General features: G+C 41.4%; 1 protein-coding gene across 5 annotated transcripts in view; it reads right to left on the bottom strand.

The window, feature by feature from the left end:
- Positions 1–17,511, bottom strand: part of Plcb4 (phospholipase C beta 4) — a 359,286-nt gene that overhangs the window by 103,543 nt on the left and 238,232 nt on the right. For all 5 annotated transcript variants that reach the window (XM_026788464.1, XM_026788462.1, XM_026788465.1 and 2 more), the window contains exons 5-7: positions 6,213–6,293; positions 5,360–5,419; positions 3,624–3,767 (exon numbers count right to left, since the gene is read on the bottom strand). In XM_026788464.1, coding sequence (XP_026644265.1) covers positions 3,624–3,767; positions 5,360–5,419; positions 6,213–6,293 — 285 coding nt within the window. The remainder of the gene's footprint in view (positions 1–3,623; positions 3,768–5,359; positions 5,420–6,212; positions 6,294–17,511) is intronic.

Raw genomic sequence — 17,511 nt, forward strand, 5'->3', positions numbered from 1 at the left:
GCGAGAGTTAGCCGAGAAAAGGGCTAGAGCTAAAGAGCGAAGCAGTGATTAAAAGAATACAGTGTCTGTGTAATTATTTCGGGTAAAGCTAGCCGGAGGCGGCCGGGGTGCGACCCCGCCGCACCAATTACTACACCACCGAATCATGTACATCTCCCAGGTATTCTTCTCTGCTTTCTCATTGACCTGATGTGATGGGTAAATTCTCCCGTATTTCTGACCTGACCCAATCACACTTACATTTCATATTAATCCTCTCACTCAGTGGCTTGTATAATCTGTTAGGGGTGCACATACGCAGAATTGGGAATAAAATTACCCTTTTATGAAGAAAATATTGTCAACCCTGAAGGTAGTAAAGGTCCTGATCTTGACTAATATAGCCTTTTGAGTCTTGAAAACAGGATATGGACATCATTATCCACCTACATGCATATTTGCTGAAAGATTTAGTGAAATTCGGGGAAAATTATTATACATACTTAGGGGGAAATGTGGTGCTCAATGCTGTCAGCAAGCACTCATTACTCAGAAGAACATGATGCAACAGACTACTCATCTGGACAAGGAGATTTGTTATTTGTATATTATATAATTAGGGAAGTATAAACTTCTAAGTAACAGTTCTGAGAAACCTAAATATCCCCCCCCCCAATAACAGTAGGGTTAAATGGCTGTGAGTCTGAACTGAAAACCAGAACAGAATTATTGATAGTCTTTATTCTCAGGAAATCTGCTTTCTTTCTTTTTTTTTTTTTTTAAAAAAAAATGAAAATGCTACTAAAAGAAAAACAGCTGAGTTTCATCTTTGAGTATAGACTACCCACCTTATCAGTACTCTATGCAGGACCTAATCATTTGTGAATATTCCAGAAGGAGATTCTTAAACACAATAGGCCAAGATTGGCAGCAACCAAATTATAGGAGATAAAGTCCTAAGATTCACTTATTTGAGGCATCTTCCCAGGACTGTACTTGTTTGAGGCTTAAAGTAATATAGCCAGCATCACATCAGAGAAGGCAGATGGCCTGCGTTTAAGGCTGGGTTTGTGTCTAGCCTCCTGAATGGTCTCCGGAATTCCACTGTTTATCTGTTGTGTCTGAGAGATAAGATGGTGGGAGTCCCAAGCCAGGCTCCCATCAGAGCTTGCACTCTGACTTTGGGATCCGAACAGCTAGCACAAGGATGCAGTGCACAGGGCATTTTCAAAGCAGTAACTCCGGCAATGCTCACAATCCCACAGCAGATACTTTTGTCCAATTCCCATTTTACAGAAGAAAAAAATGAGACAAAGGGTAAATACTGTGTTTATGTTCCTAGTTGGTAAGAAGAAAATGAAGGATTTCTGCTCAGCTAATCTGAACCCAAATACAGATTCAGGAAAGAGTCATAGTGTTTCTTCTCATGGGAACTGATGATATAAGGTGGCAAAAGCCAGACACACAAGTTTACAAACAAAACCATACTTTTGCAAATTTTCAAGTAACCAAATATCTGTATCTGATTAGCTAGTCTTTCTCTTCACAGTTAGCCAGAAAATCCCCCAGATTCAGTGTTGCTAAGGCAAAGAGCAGACAGAAAGACCTTTACAGCAAATATGCAAGTCTGAACTCTAAGATGTGGCAGCACTGTTTGTCTAGATCAAGGTCAATAATCCATTCAAATTAGTTTCCCATCTCAGCAGAGTAATAAAAACTTGAGACCTGTAAAAGCTGTTCTCCCAAACTGAGATGACATGAACAATAGCATGAAACCTACAAAGTCACTACCACAAGGACAGAGCCAAAGGCTGTTGTGCAACTTGGAGAGCCCATTCGCAGTTCCAACGGCACAAGGCTAGAGCCTCTCAAACTTCTGCACAAACATTAGTCACCTGAAGTTCCGGTTACAAATGTAGATTCTAAATCAGTGTATCTGGGAGACTAGTGTGTAATGAGGTCTCAGGTCAGACCAATGTTTCTGGATGAGACTTATGTCATGCAAGTGATGGTGAATGAGCCCAGTGGTCTCAGAGTGAGCAAAACTAAATTCTGCCACGTTTTATACCCAGAGTAAATGCTTGGGTTATTTCTGTTTCCCCAAATGTCTTCATTTCCTTCAAACTACAAAATTCAGCATCTCTAACCATGCCTTTCTCACTAAACCAACATTGAGTTTCTCCTTGTGAGATTAAGAGAAAATGAAAGCCCCACTCCCACCCAGACCCAAACCAATGTCTCTATAATGGAAGAGTAAAAGGTTTGGTGTCCTTCATATAATTACATATGTTCAGAGGTCAAGTCCTGGTGTGGGAAGTCCTTCTGAATATGTGATACTTTTGTTGGTTAATGAATAAAAAAATCTGCCTTGGTCTGTGATAAGGTAGAGTAGAATGAGGCCAGGGCAGAGGGAGGGGGAAACTAAACTGAATGCTGGGAGAGAGAAGGTGGAGTCAAGGAGACGCCATGTAGTCACTAGAAGGAAAAGATGTGAGCTGCCAGCTGGAACCTTGCCAGTAGGCCACAAACTTCATGATAAAATATAAAATAATGGAAATGGGTTCATTCTAGATGTAAGAGCTAGCTAGCAGTACGCTTATGCGATTGGCCAAGCAGTGATTTAAATAATATAGTTTTCTGTGTGATTATTTCGGGAGTTTGGACGGCTGGGAAATGAACAAGTGGCCTCCTATAACAAAGTCCCTCTTAAGCAAAAGAGGTACAGAAAAACATTTAAGTTTGAAGCTTCTTTAGTCAAAAGCTCTGAGAGTAGCTTGCTAGGGCAATGGTTTTCTGGATGATATAATGCAAGATGGATCTTACCATAATACTTCAAGAGCTCATCGAGGAGAAGAGGTTAGACTTTTTAAACAGCTGAGTTTTTACACGGTTCAATATGGTAGCCATGGGCTGTCACAACTACTTTGCACTTTTAATGTGAGGGGTCTGATGTGAAAATACACACTAAATTTTAAAAACACCATGAAGAAAAGAATGTGAACTGTGTCACTAGTAAACCTTATGCTAGTTTATCTTAATAATGTAACTATATCTTACCAATGTTTGGGGTATGTTGGGTTAAATGCCATATTTTACAGAAACAGTTATACCCATGTTGGTTTCTGACACTTGGCATAGAACCCAGAATGTCAAACATGCTGGGCATATTTCCTACTACTGAGCCACTCATTACATTTTTTTGTTGTTGTTATACTAGAGCTTTATGTAGGCCATGCATGTTCTCCCCCACTCAGCTACACCTCAACTGTATATGTGGTTTATATTCTGTTTCTGTTGGGCTTGGTGCTCAAACTGTCATTTTCAGAGCTTGAAAGAAAAGGAACTTCTTGTCCCCCAACCTCACAGCTACTGATCCCACAGATGCCTGAGCACATACAAGTTATGGAAGGCCTGGGCTAGCTTTCCCACAGCATCGCACCAGGTGTTGATTGACATGAATGACAGCTGACAAAGGGACTGTGCTTGCTAAATTTTCTATGCAAATATGCCAACACAGCAGTAGCATTTTAAAAGAGTGAAATGATCAAATAATTCTAAAATTCATATTAAAAACTACATTAAACATAAGAACTTGCACACACAATATATATACTCATTGGGAAGGGGGGCTGTTGGGATGTTACCTTAGTTACTTCTGGGTTTTCAGCCACCATGTAAGTGAAGCCAATGTTCACCAGATCTGTGCCACTGCAGACACACAATATCCGCCCTTCCAGATCATTTTCAGATTTTCCAACAGCTTCAAGAGCAGCCAGGATTTTGGGATCCTGTAGATGTATAAAAATAGGAGAAAATATGTTAGATTGCAACGTGTGGAGAAAAACATGGTGAAAAGAAACACATTTTGGGTAAAAATATACCCTAAAGGGAAATGGTCCCTAACCCATTTAAAATCCTAGTGAACTAACATCATTATAAAACCTGGAGAGATGAAATTTCCAATAATATAGAGTACCAGAAACCCTTCAGAAGGGCTTTACAATTTTTTTTTTAACTTTAGAAATCTTGGTTCAATAATGTGTGTGTAGATTTTTGACATAAATCTTATTTATTTGTTTTGACTGAACATATGTCTTTGTTGTGAGTACCTGGTGCTCAGATGGTTAAAGCTACCATGTGGGTTTCAGGATTGGCCAGGGTTCAATGGAAGGGCAGTCAGGGCTCTTAACTGCTGAGCCACACCTATGGTTCCTTTGTCTGGATTTTTGATTGTCACTATAACAGAACTTCAGATTTAGCAAAGTTCAGGAAAGACCATGACTGGTTTGTGTTTGTGTCCATAAACACCCAAGGGGCCTCTTCTCACAGAATGCAGGCTTACTTACCATGAATAAGCACAACATTACCACAGCTACTACTGCAGGCTATTCTTATGAAATGAAGGTGAGACTCTTAAGCAGCTTAGATACAAAGACCAAACATTTTCATTTCTACAATCTATGCATCCTCACATGGGAGGAAAACTGTGAAAATTTCTACATAAAATACCACATTTGTTTTCCAGAGGAAATTCCAGAATGTAGTTACACAGAAAACTTAGTTAACATAAAGGAAGCCAGCTGCAAAATAAATAAACAAATAGGAAAAGAACTTTGCTTTGGATATCTAAAAACATGCAGGGCAGGTACACGGAAGGAAATAAATACTGTGGTAGAATCTTCTATGAAGAGACACCTTTTAAATTCCTGACATCATTATACCAAACAAACCAATGAAGGAAGATCACTGACTTCTGTGCTCTGGTAGCTTTTCCTTTCTACCAGAGGTTAGCCAAGTTTTCTGTGTAAACTAGCATCCTGAGTGCACAAGTAAAGAAATACGGGGTACCTCAGCCTTATAAATCTCCACATTCATCAGCCACACATGGAAAGCAAATTACTGATAGCAAGAGAATGGGGAGAGGTTTTAAAATTAATTTCCAGATTAAGGGATCTATCTCTCTGACACTGATACCATGCAAAGGTTTTGGTTTCCAAGGACTAAAACATTCCTAATATAACTGGAAATATTGCAATCCAAGTCACCTAAGAATTATAGATGAAATGGCTACTGTGTCCATCCTTAAACACAAGTTGATGATTTGGGGTGATTAGAAGTGAAATAGAATCCTGGAGATAACTTTTCAAGTTTTGTAAAATCTATGTTTCAAAGACCAGCAGGATCAGTGAGATACCTCAAAGGGTAAAGGGGCTCACTGTTTAAACTTGACTCCATGTAAAGGTGGATGGACGGAACTAATTCCACAGGAACATCATGGTCTATGCACACTCACGGCCCCAACACACACACACACACACACACACACACACACACACACACACACACACACACACACACAAATGATACCAATCACATTTACCTTTGGTATGGCTGCCAGCCGAATACTGTTGATGAGGGAACATTCTAGCACTTGTCCTTCCTGAGGAGAGAGCACATACACCAGCAATGAACTTAAATTCTGCCAGCCTCGTGGCATAGAGTGCTTAGCAAACATATCTAAAAATAAAATCAATGCTGTACATAGAAGGGGCAAAATGCAAACCAAGTGATGGTAATGATTTCTAATGATCGGGAAGAAAAGACTCAAACTTCTTATTTCATATATAAATACACACACAACCCTGAATGAGTAATAAAATATTTACAGATTGTTATTCCACTTATATACACAATAATGCCTATATATTATTAAATATGTAGATATAGAAAACATTAAGTATAAATAATTCCAACTTTTATACAATTCCAATTACACCGTTCTTGGTTTGGGCTCCAATGTTATTAAATGTGAACAATGTGCCACACATCCAATTATGCCCCGGGGTTTAATGAGTTGAACTCTCATTTAATGTGCCTTTTAATTTCAGCTCAAAAATTATTTTCTAGAAAATACTCCTAACTCTCAAGATTAAATCAGACCTACTTTGTCTAAGCTTTTATAACAAAGTAAACTTCTCCTTCACAATGCTCAGTGACTTGAAGCTCTTTTAAAAATGCCCAACTTTGTTCCTCCAGTAGAATCTCTTAGAGTTCACCTGCATAATGTCTTTAATCCCAGCGTCCTCAACGCCTGGGACAGGAAAACAAGTAGTAAAAACTCTCCAAGGAATGAGTAAGCATAGTATCCATGCCCTCAAGAGGAACTTGGTCTACCTACTGAGAAATGAAACTGCTTGAGCCAGAAGGCAAGCAAGGCTGCTCTTATGCCTTACCTTGCCTTCACTCTTCCAGGTCAGGAAAAAGCCAAATTCGTCCACTTTGAAGAGGCAGTTGGGTTCAAACACGAAAGATTCCTGTTAAAAAGAAGTGTGATGGGTTTCATGGCTTAACAACATTTTGATTCAATAAAAATTCAAGTATGTTTGAGCGTCCAAACACAGGGCAAAGAATAATCACTGTTTGTATCTGGATCCTCACCCTCTGTTTCTGATGACGCTGTGGACCATTTTCATTTAGGGCACTGTGCACCCTTTTTCTTTATCAAAAGGCTCATCTATGTAACAGAAACCCTTCCTCTAGAACACACTCAAAATTACTGACATCGATGCCTTGGGTTTACACAGGAAAGGGTTTCCTGAAGGTCACAGGAGAGAAACTCCTGAAAGATAATTGAGTGTTGCTTGTTTGCCCTCCAGAGAGAGGACACACAGCTGCCTGTCACTGATTCATACCAACACTAGCCCTGGGATGCATCACCACAAGCCCTCTGGGACTTCTGATGCACGATGCATTGAGTACCATTGCTGTGAACTTTGACTCCAGAAACTCAGTGAAAACCACAGAACCAAAGCTTCAATTGAAAAGGAGGGCTCTCCAAACTCACACACCACAGCAGATCCGCCCTATGTGCCAATGGATTCCTGGCCCACTGCATTTAGGAACACAAGGAAAATCTGTCAGTGAGAGAAAAAGAGTGTTCGGGAAATGAACCCAGATGCTCTGTCCCTCTGTTTGCATAATTCCATGACACGGCTCTGTGTATCAACAAATCTAGGCATTCTTCTCATGAACTAAAGAAGCCAACTTCCTACATCATCACAATGCCAACAATTAGGAGCCTGTCCTTTAGCAGGGAAAAAGCATCACTAAATAAATAGCAATTACAGGATTAACATTTGAAGAAAGGCACTTCGGATGCTTAGTTTCTCAGATCCAGATTTATCTTTCTAAATTCCAGGAAAACAGCAACATTCATCAAGGCAAATCCAACGTCAAGAGATGGCCACCATAAGATGGCAGAATCAGGGGATCTGGCAGCCCTGAATGAAGCTAGCCTTTAATCTATTTGTGTAGTTTTCTGGCAAAGAATCACTGTAAGTGTTCAACTCCCACACCAGGCGGTGGGAACTCCAGGTCAGTACTGGGAACTGCAGACAGCAATGAATAAGACAGAGGCAAAGGTAAGACCTGTGCTTTTCGAGACAAAATTCAGTTCACCATTGTCTATTTACTTGCTCTGAAAGACCCTTTCTGTCTCAGAATCCTACCTAATCAAAGTTTTTACCCACACCTTTTGGGTTAGTTGTAGCAATTAAATGAGCCAGGGGATGCAAGGTACACAGTGCAGAGTCACAACTCAGCAAGCTACAGCCTATGGTATTGTAACCATGGTAGCCTTTTATGAACAAGTATTTGGCAGTAAGTGTGTGATTTGACCTTGAGTAGCTGATATTCCTTTTTCTTGAAATGATTTCCCCCTCCTTACCCTGACCAAGCCCCACTCCTCTAAGGTCACTTCCTGCCTTTTCCCTGTACACCCCAGCTCTGCATATCCTTCACACTTGGTTCTTGAACTTCTCATTTCCATCGTGCTCCTAGATTTCTGTAAATCACATGGCTACATGGCTTACTGCTGCCTCCCACGTTTACAATAGCAACCCAGTTACCAAGGAGGCTAAAATCAGACATTTAGCTCTCCAGTGGCCGTCCCCACTGGGATGTTTCAGAATTAGCATGTTCAGATATGACTTTCTGCCTCCCTCCCTCCTTTCTGAGCAGCTCTATTGTCACAAGCTGCCCTTACTTCAACAAATGTCACCAGTGTATCTGGCTTGTCACCCTACAGACTTACTCACTGTGCCTGAGAGTCATTCTTGGCTTTCCTTCCTTGTTTTCTGCTCATGATCATTAATAAGTCTACTTTCACATTGCTTAGGTGATAATGACTGGCTAACTCCATCTCCACCATAAGCCCCTGGTTCTAACATCTGTTCCCATTTCTGTGAATTCTTCCCACTTCTACACTGTTTATCCCACAGCAGTCATGTTGATTGTTTTTAATTTCTTTTAACCAGTTCTCTAAAATCCTGAACTAATGAATCTCCATTATATTTAGGAAAATTTTCAACTAAAGTTGGTCTAATGAGTCCTAGGAACATCCAGGTCCTTTGTATCTCACTTCCTGCCTTGTGATCTTGTGGCTCACTCACTACCAACAAAATGGTCTTCCTTAAAAACCTTCAGTGATTTCCAGCCTCAGGACCTTTGCACTTCTAGCTCCACCTCTTCAGAAATGTCTCCCTAGTGCCCTTGGTGTATCTGGCTCTTTATCTTAACGTCCCCCACTTTAATGACTGATCAAGCCCTCTTCAGAAAGGCTCCCCAATCTCCTTGCTATGTGTCTGATTTCCTGACAAAGTATCTTCCTTCCTTCCTTGCTGACACTGAATGCTGTCTGTTGTTATGTCATCTCCTGACTGACTGACTCACACGCTAGAATGTAACCTCCATGAGGAACGCCCTTAAGGGGTCTTGTGTGTCTCTAAGTTTCTTTCACTTCAAATGCTTATTTCAAAATCATCCTAAAACTAATCCACTCATGAAAGAATGAATGTGACAGGTAACTTTCTCAAATAAAATATTTTGCTACAGGCCAGTATGTAAAGAGAGAGAGAGAGAGAGAGAGAACAAGATAAGAAAATTGAGCAAAAAGAAGCAAAATACAGTAGAAGAGTAAAATAGAAACAGAGGAAAATGTTGAAACACTTGGAGCTAGCTGCTAGATGATTCCCCCAAGCAGACAACAAAATCCTTGGGGTCCTCATCAACTAAAATAAGATGAAATATTTATAAAGGGCCTATCTGGCTCATGAGATAAAACCCTATTTGTTATTGGGAGAAGCCATGTCCAGGGTAAAAGTCTTCCCAGGACCTCCCCTAAAAGTTCTCCCTGACTGACTACAATAAAATGCCTTAGAGAAGTCAGGTGTAAGTCTGATCCGATGGAGGTGGGTGGTCCGTGGACTTCCCACAGGGCAGGGAACCCTGATTGCTCTTTGGGCTGACAGGGAGAGGGACTTGATTGGGGGAGGGGGAGGGAAATGGGAGGCGGTGGCGGGGAGGGGGGGGAAATCCTTAATAAATAAATAAATTAATTAATTAAAAAATAAAAATAAAAGCTGAGCCAGGCGGAAAAAAAAATAAAAAAATAAAATAAAATGCCTTGGCTTAACCTAGAGGCTTCCTGACCAAACACATCCTAAATGCCTATGAAATTTCAGGGCACAGATCTGAGGGCTAAGTGACAACCAACTGAAAGGAAGTAACAGCAAGTCAAGCACTGGGCCTCTACTGGTGGCAAATATATACAGTCTATGTGATTTTTCACCAGCAGTAGTTTTATATTTCATAGAGGTACTTTCAGACTAGAACTTAGGCTCTGGCACCCTGGCCAGACCATAGTGACATCCAAGACCCATAGCCAGGTACATTGTCTACCACCTAGGGAACTGTGGAGGAGAGGACTGGAAAAGGAAGCCATACTTGGTCTCCGCTGCAAACCTAAAATCTGCTGATAAGAAAACAAACCATAGCAGATAGCCTGGGTTTTCATTTCTCTTAAGCAAAGCTACCCCCTGGAGAGCTCAAGGGCCCAGTTGGTTAACCAGCCCAACTCTTACTTTAGACCACGGGGAGTCTAGGCTAGAAAAGGCCAGGAATTCTTGTGGAAATTCTGAACAAGTGGCAGCTAGAGGTAACTTTTCTTGAAAGAGGCGTAAGCAGCACTCCAGTCGCCAGCACTGCTGTCAGAATTCTATTTCTGGCACTAGGATCCCCTGGTCAGAAGGCATGTGCCACTCAAGGCTTCTGGAGACAGACACTTACCACCTCATCAAACATGGAGGGCATGATAAGCTCTATGCTATTTTTTAGTGGATGCTATCTTCATAGTATTCGATAGCACAGCCAAACAAAATATTCAAATTGATTTAATACTTTTCCATTCTTTCAACTTCAAAAGATATTCTGTCAAGTAAAATTTAATTCCCTTTCTCCTTTAAAGGAATCCCAGAGAACTCAGCCAGCTGAATAAAAAGGAGGGTAGATAGGTGGCTATCCAGGTAACAGATACATGAGTGCGTTTGTATCTGTACCTCATGTGTGTGGTTACACATGTACATGTGTGTGCATGCATGTGAGATCCAACGACTAATGAGCTGGACTTATGTCAATTGCCTATATATTGATATAGGGTCTCTTGCTGAACCCAGAGTTTGCCAATTTATCTAGTCCTGCTAGCTAGCTTACCCTGGGGACCCCCCATCTTTGCTTCCCAAGAGTGAGTGGTGGGGGATCAAAATTTAGTTCCTTACACTCGTTCTGTACACATTTTGCCCACGGAAAAATCTCCCTAACCCCATAAGTTTGATTTCAAGGTAGACTATAGTTCTTTCTTTCCTGTCCGCCCTTTCACCATGGTTACGCAAGTTAGCCTCTAATGTCGATGTTTATATTGTAGGCTTTGAAAGACAAATTATGATAGTCACATCTTATTTCCAGCTATGGCCAACTTTTCTGGATAGGCTCGTATGTGGTATAATTATACTTTACTTAAACAGGAGTGGTGCAAGACTTCTCTTTTGCATTTGTGACTGAGAAGATTCAGATGTGGAGGAGTGAATGGAGAGAGGGCTTTTGTATTACATCACAAGTTTTACATGGCTGAGATGGAGGACTGTGATGATTTGAACGACAATGTCCACATAGACTTGGGGGTTTGGATATTTGATCTCCAGCTGGTAGTACTGTTCACTTAGCTTTAGGGTTGCCTCACTAGAGGAAGTATGTATACCACAAATAATAATAATAAAAAAAAAACAGAAACAGATATTTGAGTTCAAGCTTAAGACCAGAAAAAAATCAGCCAACCACTAGGGAGACCTTTTACCTCCACCAAATCTTCAGATTGGAAGAGCAGGATCCTGTCTCCTCGCCCTTTATATTCCTCTCTTTGCCCAGCCAAATTGCTCCTGTCTCCCCTTTCTAGTGCTGGGGTTAAAGGTGTGTGACTCCCAAACACTGGGATTAAAGTGTAAGCCACCAACAAGCCAACAAGTCAAGCAAAGGACAGGCATTCATAAATAAGACTAAGTCTCCAAAATATAATATGTACTCACTCATAAGTGGCTTTTAGACATAAAGCAGAGGGGAAAAAAAGCCTACAATTCACAATCCCAGAGAACCTAGACAACAATGAGGACCCTAAGAGAGACAGAGACATACACAGATCTATAATCTACATGGGAAGTAGAAAAAGGCAAGATCTCCTGACTAAATGGGAGCATGGGGACCATGGGGAGGGGAGAGGAGAAAAAACATATAGCTCAATAAAAACAATTTTTCAAAAGAGGAAAAAAAGAATAAGTCTCCATGTATTATTTGGGGGTCACATGGCAGGATCCCAAAGAGTAACACTATGCCTGCACCTTCCCTGCTATGAAAAACTCATATCCCTTTGGTACCATAAACTCAAATTAACTTCAAGTTTCTTTGACTTCTTTCTTTATGTTGCTTTTGTGGTGGGATTTTGATCCATTCAGCCAACAACTTTTGGGGCGGCAAGCCCTAGGGTGTGGTCTTATCTGCCTATGACAACTTAAAAACTGAGGGAGAGGGCTTCACATCTCTCTTGCCCTTGCGTTCCTGTGCTCTTGGGTGAGCAGAGCAGAGCAGGTGGTGAAGAGACAGCTTGCAGTTGGTGCTCTTCACCCCTGGGCAGAGCAACTGGACAAAGGCAGCTGGATCAGCAGCGACATCTGATTTGTTCTCCATCTGTAAATTTGTCTTTTTCATTGCACCCCTTAGTAAATTGGTTATTAGACCTTTGTTATGGTGTTTTTTTCACAGTGATAAAAAGTAACGAATACAAGGACATTCAAAGGAGGTGGCACTCTACGGTGGTTTGGGGGCTCCACCCTCCTCTCTACAGAAACCTGCTGAAGCATCTCGGTAGTCAAGCTGACTAACCTTCTTGACCTTAACTTTTCCTACCTACCTAAAAATGAATAAAACTGACACTAATCTCAAAGGACATTCAAAGAACCAAGCGGAGTCTAAGGAGTTGGGAAAAGGTGAACACTGAATAAGCAAGTGGCTGTGACTATGAGAAAATAGACGCAAAGGAATTTATGATTTTTCACAAATACTACCTCACTTAACACTAACAAGAACTCTACCAGGCTTTAGTAGATTTGCCACAACAGCGCAAATGTGCCAATCACCATGAACCCACCTCAGCTGGGAGTACTTGGAATGTGGTAGACAAGAGAGGAGCACAAGGTTGATTGTGATTTTAATGTCCAGTGGTTACTACCATAATCAGCGCATCTTTACATAGGGGAGAAGATGTTGACAGCCATTTCTTCAAGACCATAGCCAATGAGAAACAAACCCAAGATTTGCGCCAGCTTCTGTGATTCTGAGTCACTGTCACTTTTACTGTCTCAAGCCTAGACAGAAATCTATTGTGCATCTATACCACATTTTCTTTATCCATTCATTAGATTGACACCCAAAGTACTTCTGTTTCCTGGATATTGTGAGCAGAAGTGTAATGAACATGCATATGCAGTTACCTCTGTAGGATGGTATAGGCTCCCTTGGCTATATGTCCAGGAGTGATACGGCTGGGTCATATGGTAGTTCAGCTTTTTTTTTTTTTTTGAGAAACTTCCAGACTGACTTTCTAAAGTGGCTGCTCTAGTTTATTTCCCCACCAACAGTGTGTAGGGTTTTCCTTTTCCATTTCCTTAACAGCAATTGTTGTCATTCATATTCCTAGTGGTGGCCATTCTGACTAGGTGAGATGGAATTTTAATGGAGTTTTAATCTACTTTTCCCTGATTGCTAAGGCTATTGAACATGTTTTAGACTATTTACTAGTCATCTGTATTTCTTCTTTTAAGAACCTCCTGTTCAGGTTCACAACCTATGTTTTGTTTGGATTGTCTTTCTTGATATGTATATTTTTATTAGTTCTTTGTACAGTCCAGACACTAATTCTTTGTCAGATCTATGAATGGGAAAATTTTTTCTTCCTTTGCAAGGGCTGCCTCCTACTCAACTGACAATCCCCTTTGTCATTTAGTTTCATGTTATTTCATTTGCCAACTGATAGTCCTACCCCAGTGCTGCTGGAATGCTATTCAGAAAGTCCTTACTTGTGTCTCCCTGTTAAAGTAGCCTGCCTATTTTTTCCTCTAGCACTTTCAAAGTGTGAAGTTTCCTGTTGATGACCTTGATCCATTTGTCAAAGTGTGAGGTCTCCTGTTGAGGTTCTTGATCCATTTGTCAAAATGTGAGGTCTGCTGTTGATGTCCTTGATCCACTGGAAGGTGAGCTTTGTGCAAGGTCAGTGATAAGGATCTAGTTTCATTCTTGTATATATTGACATGGTTTTCCCAGCACCATTTGTTGAAGATGCTGTCTTTTCTCTAACGTGTATTTTTGATATCTTTGTAGGACAGGATTTTTAATGAGGGAGTTGAGTGTTCATATTTGTGCCATAAATCTTGTAAAATTTTCATTCAGATACTAGCACCAAAAAAACCACCCCAGTGACCTACTTGTACATCAATGTGATGGATGCTGTGCCTTAAGACCATTCCTTCTCCTCCACACTCTGGCATCAGAACACCTGAACTGCACCTGAAACACATCTCTTCCAACTTCTTAGGATATTTGCTGCTCATACTAGATGCCTTAATTTAGTATTTTTCTATGTTTATGTTTTCCCTACAAGTCCCTTTATTTTACCTAGCAGTATGTATTTTTACAATATAGCATCCTTTAGACTGTGACAGAAACATACAAGCATAAAATATCTTATGATCACTAGAAGCAGCTAGATGATTAGATAAATCTAACCCCCAATGTGATGGTGAGAAAACAAAAATATTTCTTCGTTACTGACTAGAGATAAAAGCATCAATACACCTCTCCCAGGTTACCTCACGGTACTAGAGAATTTGACACAGAAACTGAACCAAAGCCAGACATGATGGGACATGCCTATGATAACAGCAGTCAGAAGGCTAAGGCAGGAGGATTGAGTGGTGGAGGCCAGTCTGACCTATATCGGCAGGCTCTGCCTTATTAAAGTAAAACAAAGGCACAATATAATATTAACAAAGTAAATATTTGCCAGTTGTTACTATAACACACTAATAACTCTTAGTGTTGTTAATAGAGATTATGTATTAGCAAATGAAAATTAATGTAAAAACTACCAGCCTTATTTTACAGATGAGAACACTGATCTTAAGAGAAGTCTGGCCAGTTGTCCAAGAGGATACAGATAACAGAAGGTAGGGCAGAGCTATATCTGCATTTAATAAGGGAACGCACTTCTGTTTTGTGAGTCGAGTACATTCCTGGGTGTACATATTTCCTCTAGCCTAGAATACAAATCTGTGTATAATGAAAACCCAAAATTTATAAATTATTGCTGAATTAGACCCACTGAAAGTTTGTATTCTCTGAAATGATCCGCTTGAGTCTGTTCTTCTCCACCCCAGATGACTTTCCTTGCAAGCCAGTCTCTTGTCAACTTTCATGTCACGCAGCGGCTGGCACAGAGAATAAGTCATCGGACATCATGTCTATTCATTTCCTCAAGGTTAGAAGTAGCCGGTGCTCTTAATTGTCAGCACTGTGATGATCCACATGAGCCCCTAGTGAAATTCAGCCTATTAGAAACTTCTCATGGCAGGAGGCGGGCTCAGGGATTTTACAGCTTTCACCAGGTCCTCAGAGGGTCCCTTTGCTCCTTGAGGATTGACTGAGGTAGGCATGTTTGGTAGTGGAGCTGCTCCTGGATAGCCCAGTGAGTAGTTGCCTTTGAGTGGTCTGTGTTCTCAGATGTAACCAAGGTCTTGAACACAATTTTTCTTTCATCTGCTTGCGCTTTCTCTACTGGGAATAAATTGTTGTTACATCACCTCTCTCCTTGAAAAATTGCTGAACAGAGTTGGAACTTCCTTCCATTTCATTGATGGTTAGGGACAGTGAGGTGGAGAGAGCAGTCCTGTTAAGGAGCCCATGCTCTGTGCCTGACAGGGTGCTCACACTCAGGGTGGGAGAGCAAGCCAATGGGTTACATAGAAAGTATCAAAATGTTTTTCTGGCCTCCCATATCTCATAGAAACAGAAATGAAAACCTCACAAGAAACAACTGTGAGCCTCTGAAGTGCTCATTTTTAGCTAGGTCTGTGAGACATGGAGGATGCTCTTGTCTGGTGTCAAGTGGAAGATGTCATCCACTCCTTTCTTTTCACCCCTACCTCAGAAACGAATGGCAGCGTTAGCCTAGGGGCCACTGAGAGCAAGAAAAGCAAACCACGTTTCCTGAGCTTTTGAGCTACATTTGTTGGAGATAGAAAGTTGGTCTGATGCTGTTTAGCAAAGTGCTATGTTCTGGATGTACTTGACCAGGTATATTTATATATTGTGTTCCTGTCCCCTACATTGATGGTAACTGGAAGTGGGAACTTTGGGGAGACAAATGGAGCAGAACCCATAAAATAGATTCTAGAGATACCCCTTATCCTTCTACCACACGAAGAGTCAGCCATAAAGTACCATCTACACGTTGTGACAACGCTGCCAGCAGGTATCAGTCTGCCAGGGCCTTCATCTTGGACTTTTCAGCTGCAGGGATGTGAAAAGTAGATTGTTTGCTAACTGCTATCTAGTGTGTGTATTCTGTTGGAATAATCTGAAGAGACCAAGATACAGGTCTTGGCAGTGTCCTCGTTTTGTGGGGCAGGCGTGACCTCAATGTGATTAGAACCTGGCAGAGAAGGGAACCCTTAGTTTCGATACTGACAAGAAACAAACTGTCCTCAAGGGCTTATCGTGGCTTCATCAGTAGCAGTAGATTTCTGTCTTTTCCTTTACCAGAACAAAGATGCTTAATCTCTGCAGCTTAACTGATAATCAACTGGGGAAGCCAACATCTCCACGTCTGTTTCTCTTTGTCCTTTTTTCCCCATAGCACCTCTGGCATGGGCATTGTCAGGTCAATGGATGCTCAGATTCCCAGGGGCCTCTTGCTACAGTAGGATGCTGCTGCAGGTGGCCCCCTGATTCGCGACAGAAGAAGCATAAAGAAATGATTGCTAAAGCATTCGACAACGACCTGTCCACATACAGAAGACAGAGCAACAATGAAACAAGCCTGCAAGCAACAAAGTAAGTTCCATTGACTTTCAAGGACAGGGAATTTGTCACCTTATTCAAAATTGAATAACTAAGGGAAGGGCAAACTGAAGGGGGCACCTTATTCCAAGCTCTGGAGGCAGATAAGTAGGATTTATTAAAAGCATTCCAACTAATATGAGAGGAATGTCCTGAACCTTCAAATTCTACAAACAACAGATTTATTTTTAGATGTATTTCAAATATGATAGAAAGCTGATGAACCCCTTTTAATGGTAAGCATCTCTAATTAAAATGATTTGTTCCAGAATAACACATTATACCAAGTAATTAAAAACACTTGTATCTGAAAAGGTAGATATAACAAAGAACATTTTCCACTCCTGCTCTGTGGACATGACGATACGGAAAGGGGCAAGAGTAGACTGGACTTTCATGTCCTTTTCACAGAATGTACTCATCCCTTCTTAATCACACGGCCTTTGAAACTGCTCTTCACAGCAGCTCCATACAGAGCCCCTCTCTGGCTCTTTGTTTTCTAGAATAGCTCCCACTGGATCTCAAATCCACAGTCCCCGCTAAAGCCTGGGACGGATGCTGGCTCTGCACCTCTTCTTCATGCCTAAGCGAAGGTTCAGCAGATGCTGTAGCAGCATCCGCAGACACTGTGACCACCCAGGGATTCCCTGGTGAGCAGTCAGTCTTGTAACACAGCATTAGGGTCCTGGTGACTCCGTATGTGACCTTCCCAACAGGTCTTCCCAACTGCTGAGTCTTTAGACCACCAAGCCAGAGACACTATGAGAAACGAGCTTGATTGAAAACCTGGCCACACGCCTGTGACAGAGGAAAGGGAGAAGAGGAGGTAGCGGAGGCAGCAGAGCATTCTGGACCACAGTCCAGCAGAAACATGCAAACGAAGAGAAGAATGAGACTGGGTCCCAGGGTCTCACAGAGTAGCACTTCTTGTATAGGAGCGGCATCAGGTGTGGGCAGAGGGCAGGAGCCTCTCTGGAGAAGCCTCAGGTGGGACAGGCCAGGCCACCTCTTAGTTACGTAGTGTTTGCTTATTCA

Source organism: Microtus ochrogaster, unplaced genomic scaffold, assembly GCF_000317375.1.
Source record: "Microtus ochrogaster isolate Prairie Vole_2 unplaced genomic scaffold, MicOch1.0 UNK3, whole genome shotgun sequence".
In the NCBI taxonomy this organism is placed as follows: Eukaryota; Metazoa; Chordata; class Mammalia; order Rodentia; family Cricetidae; genus Microtus; species Microtus ochrogaster.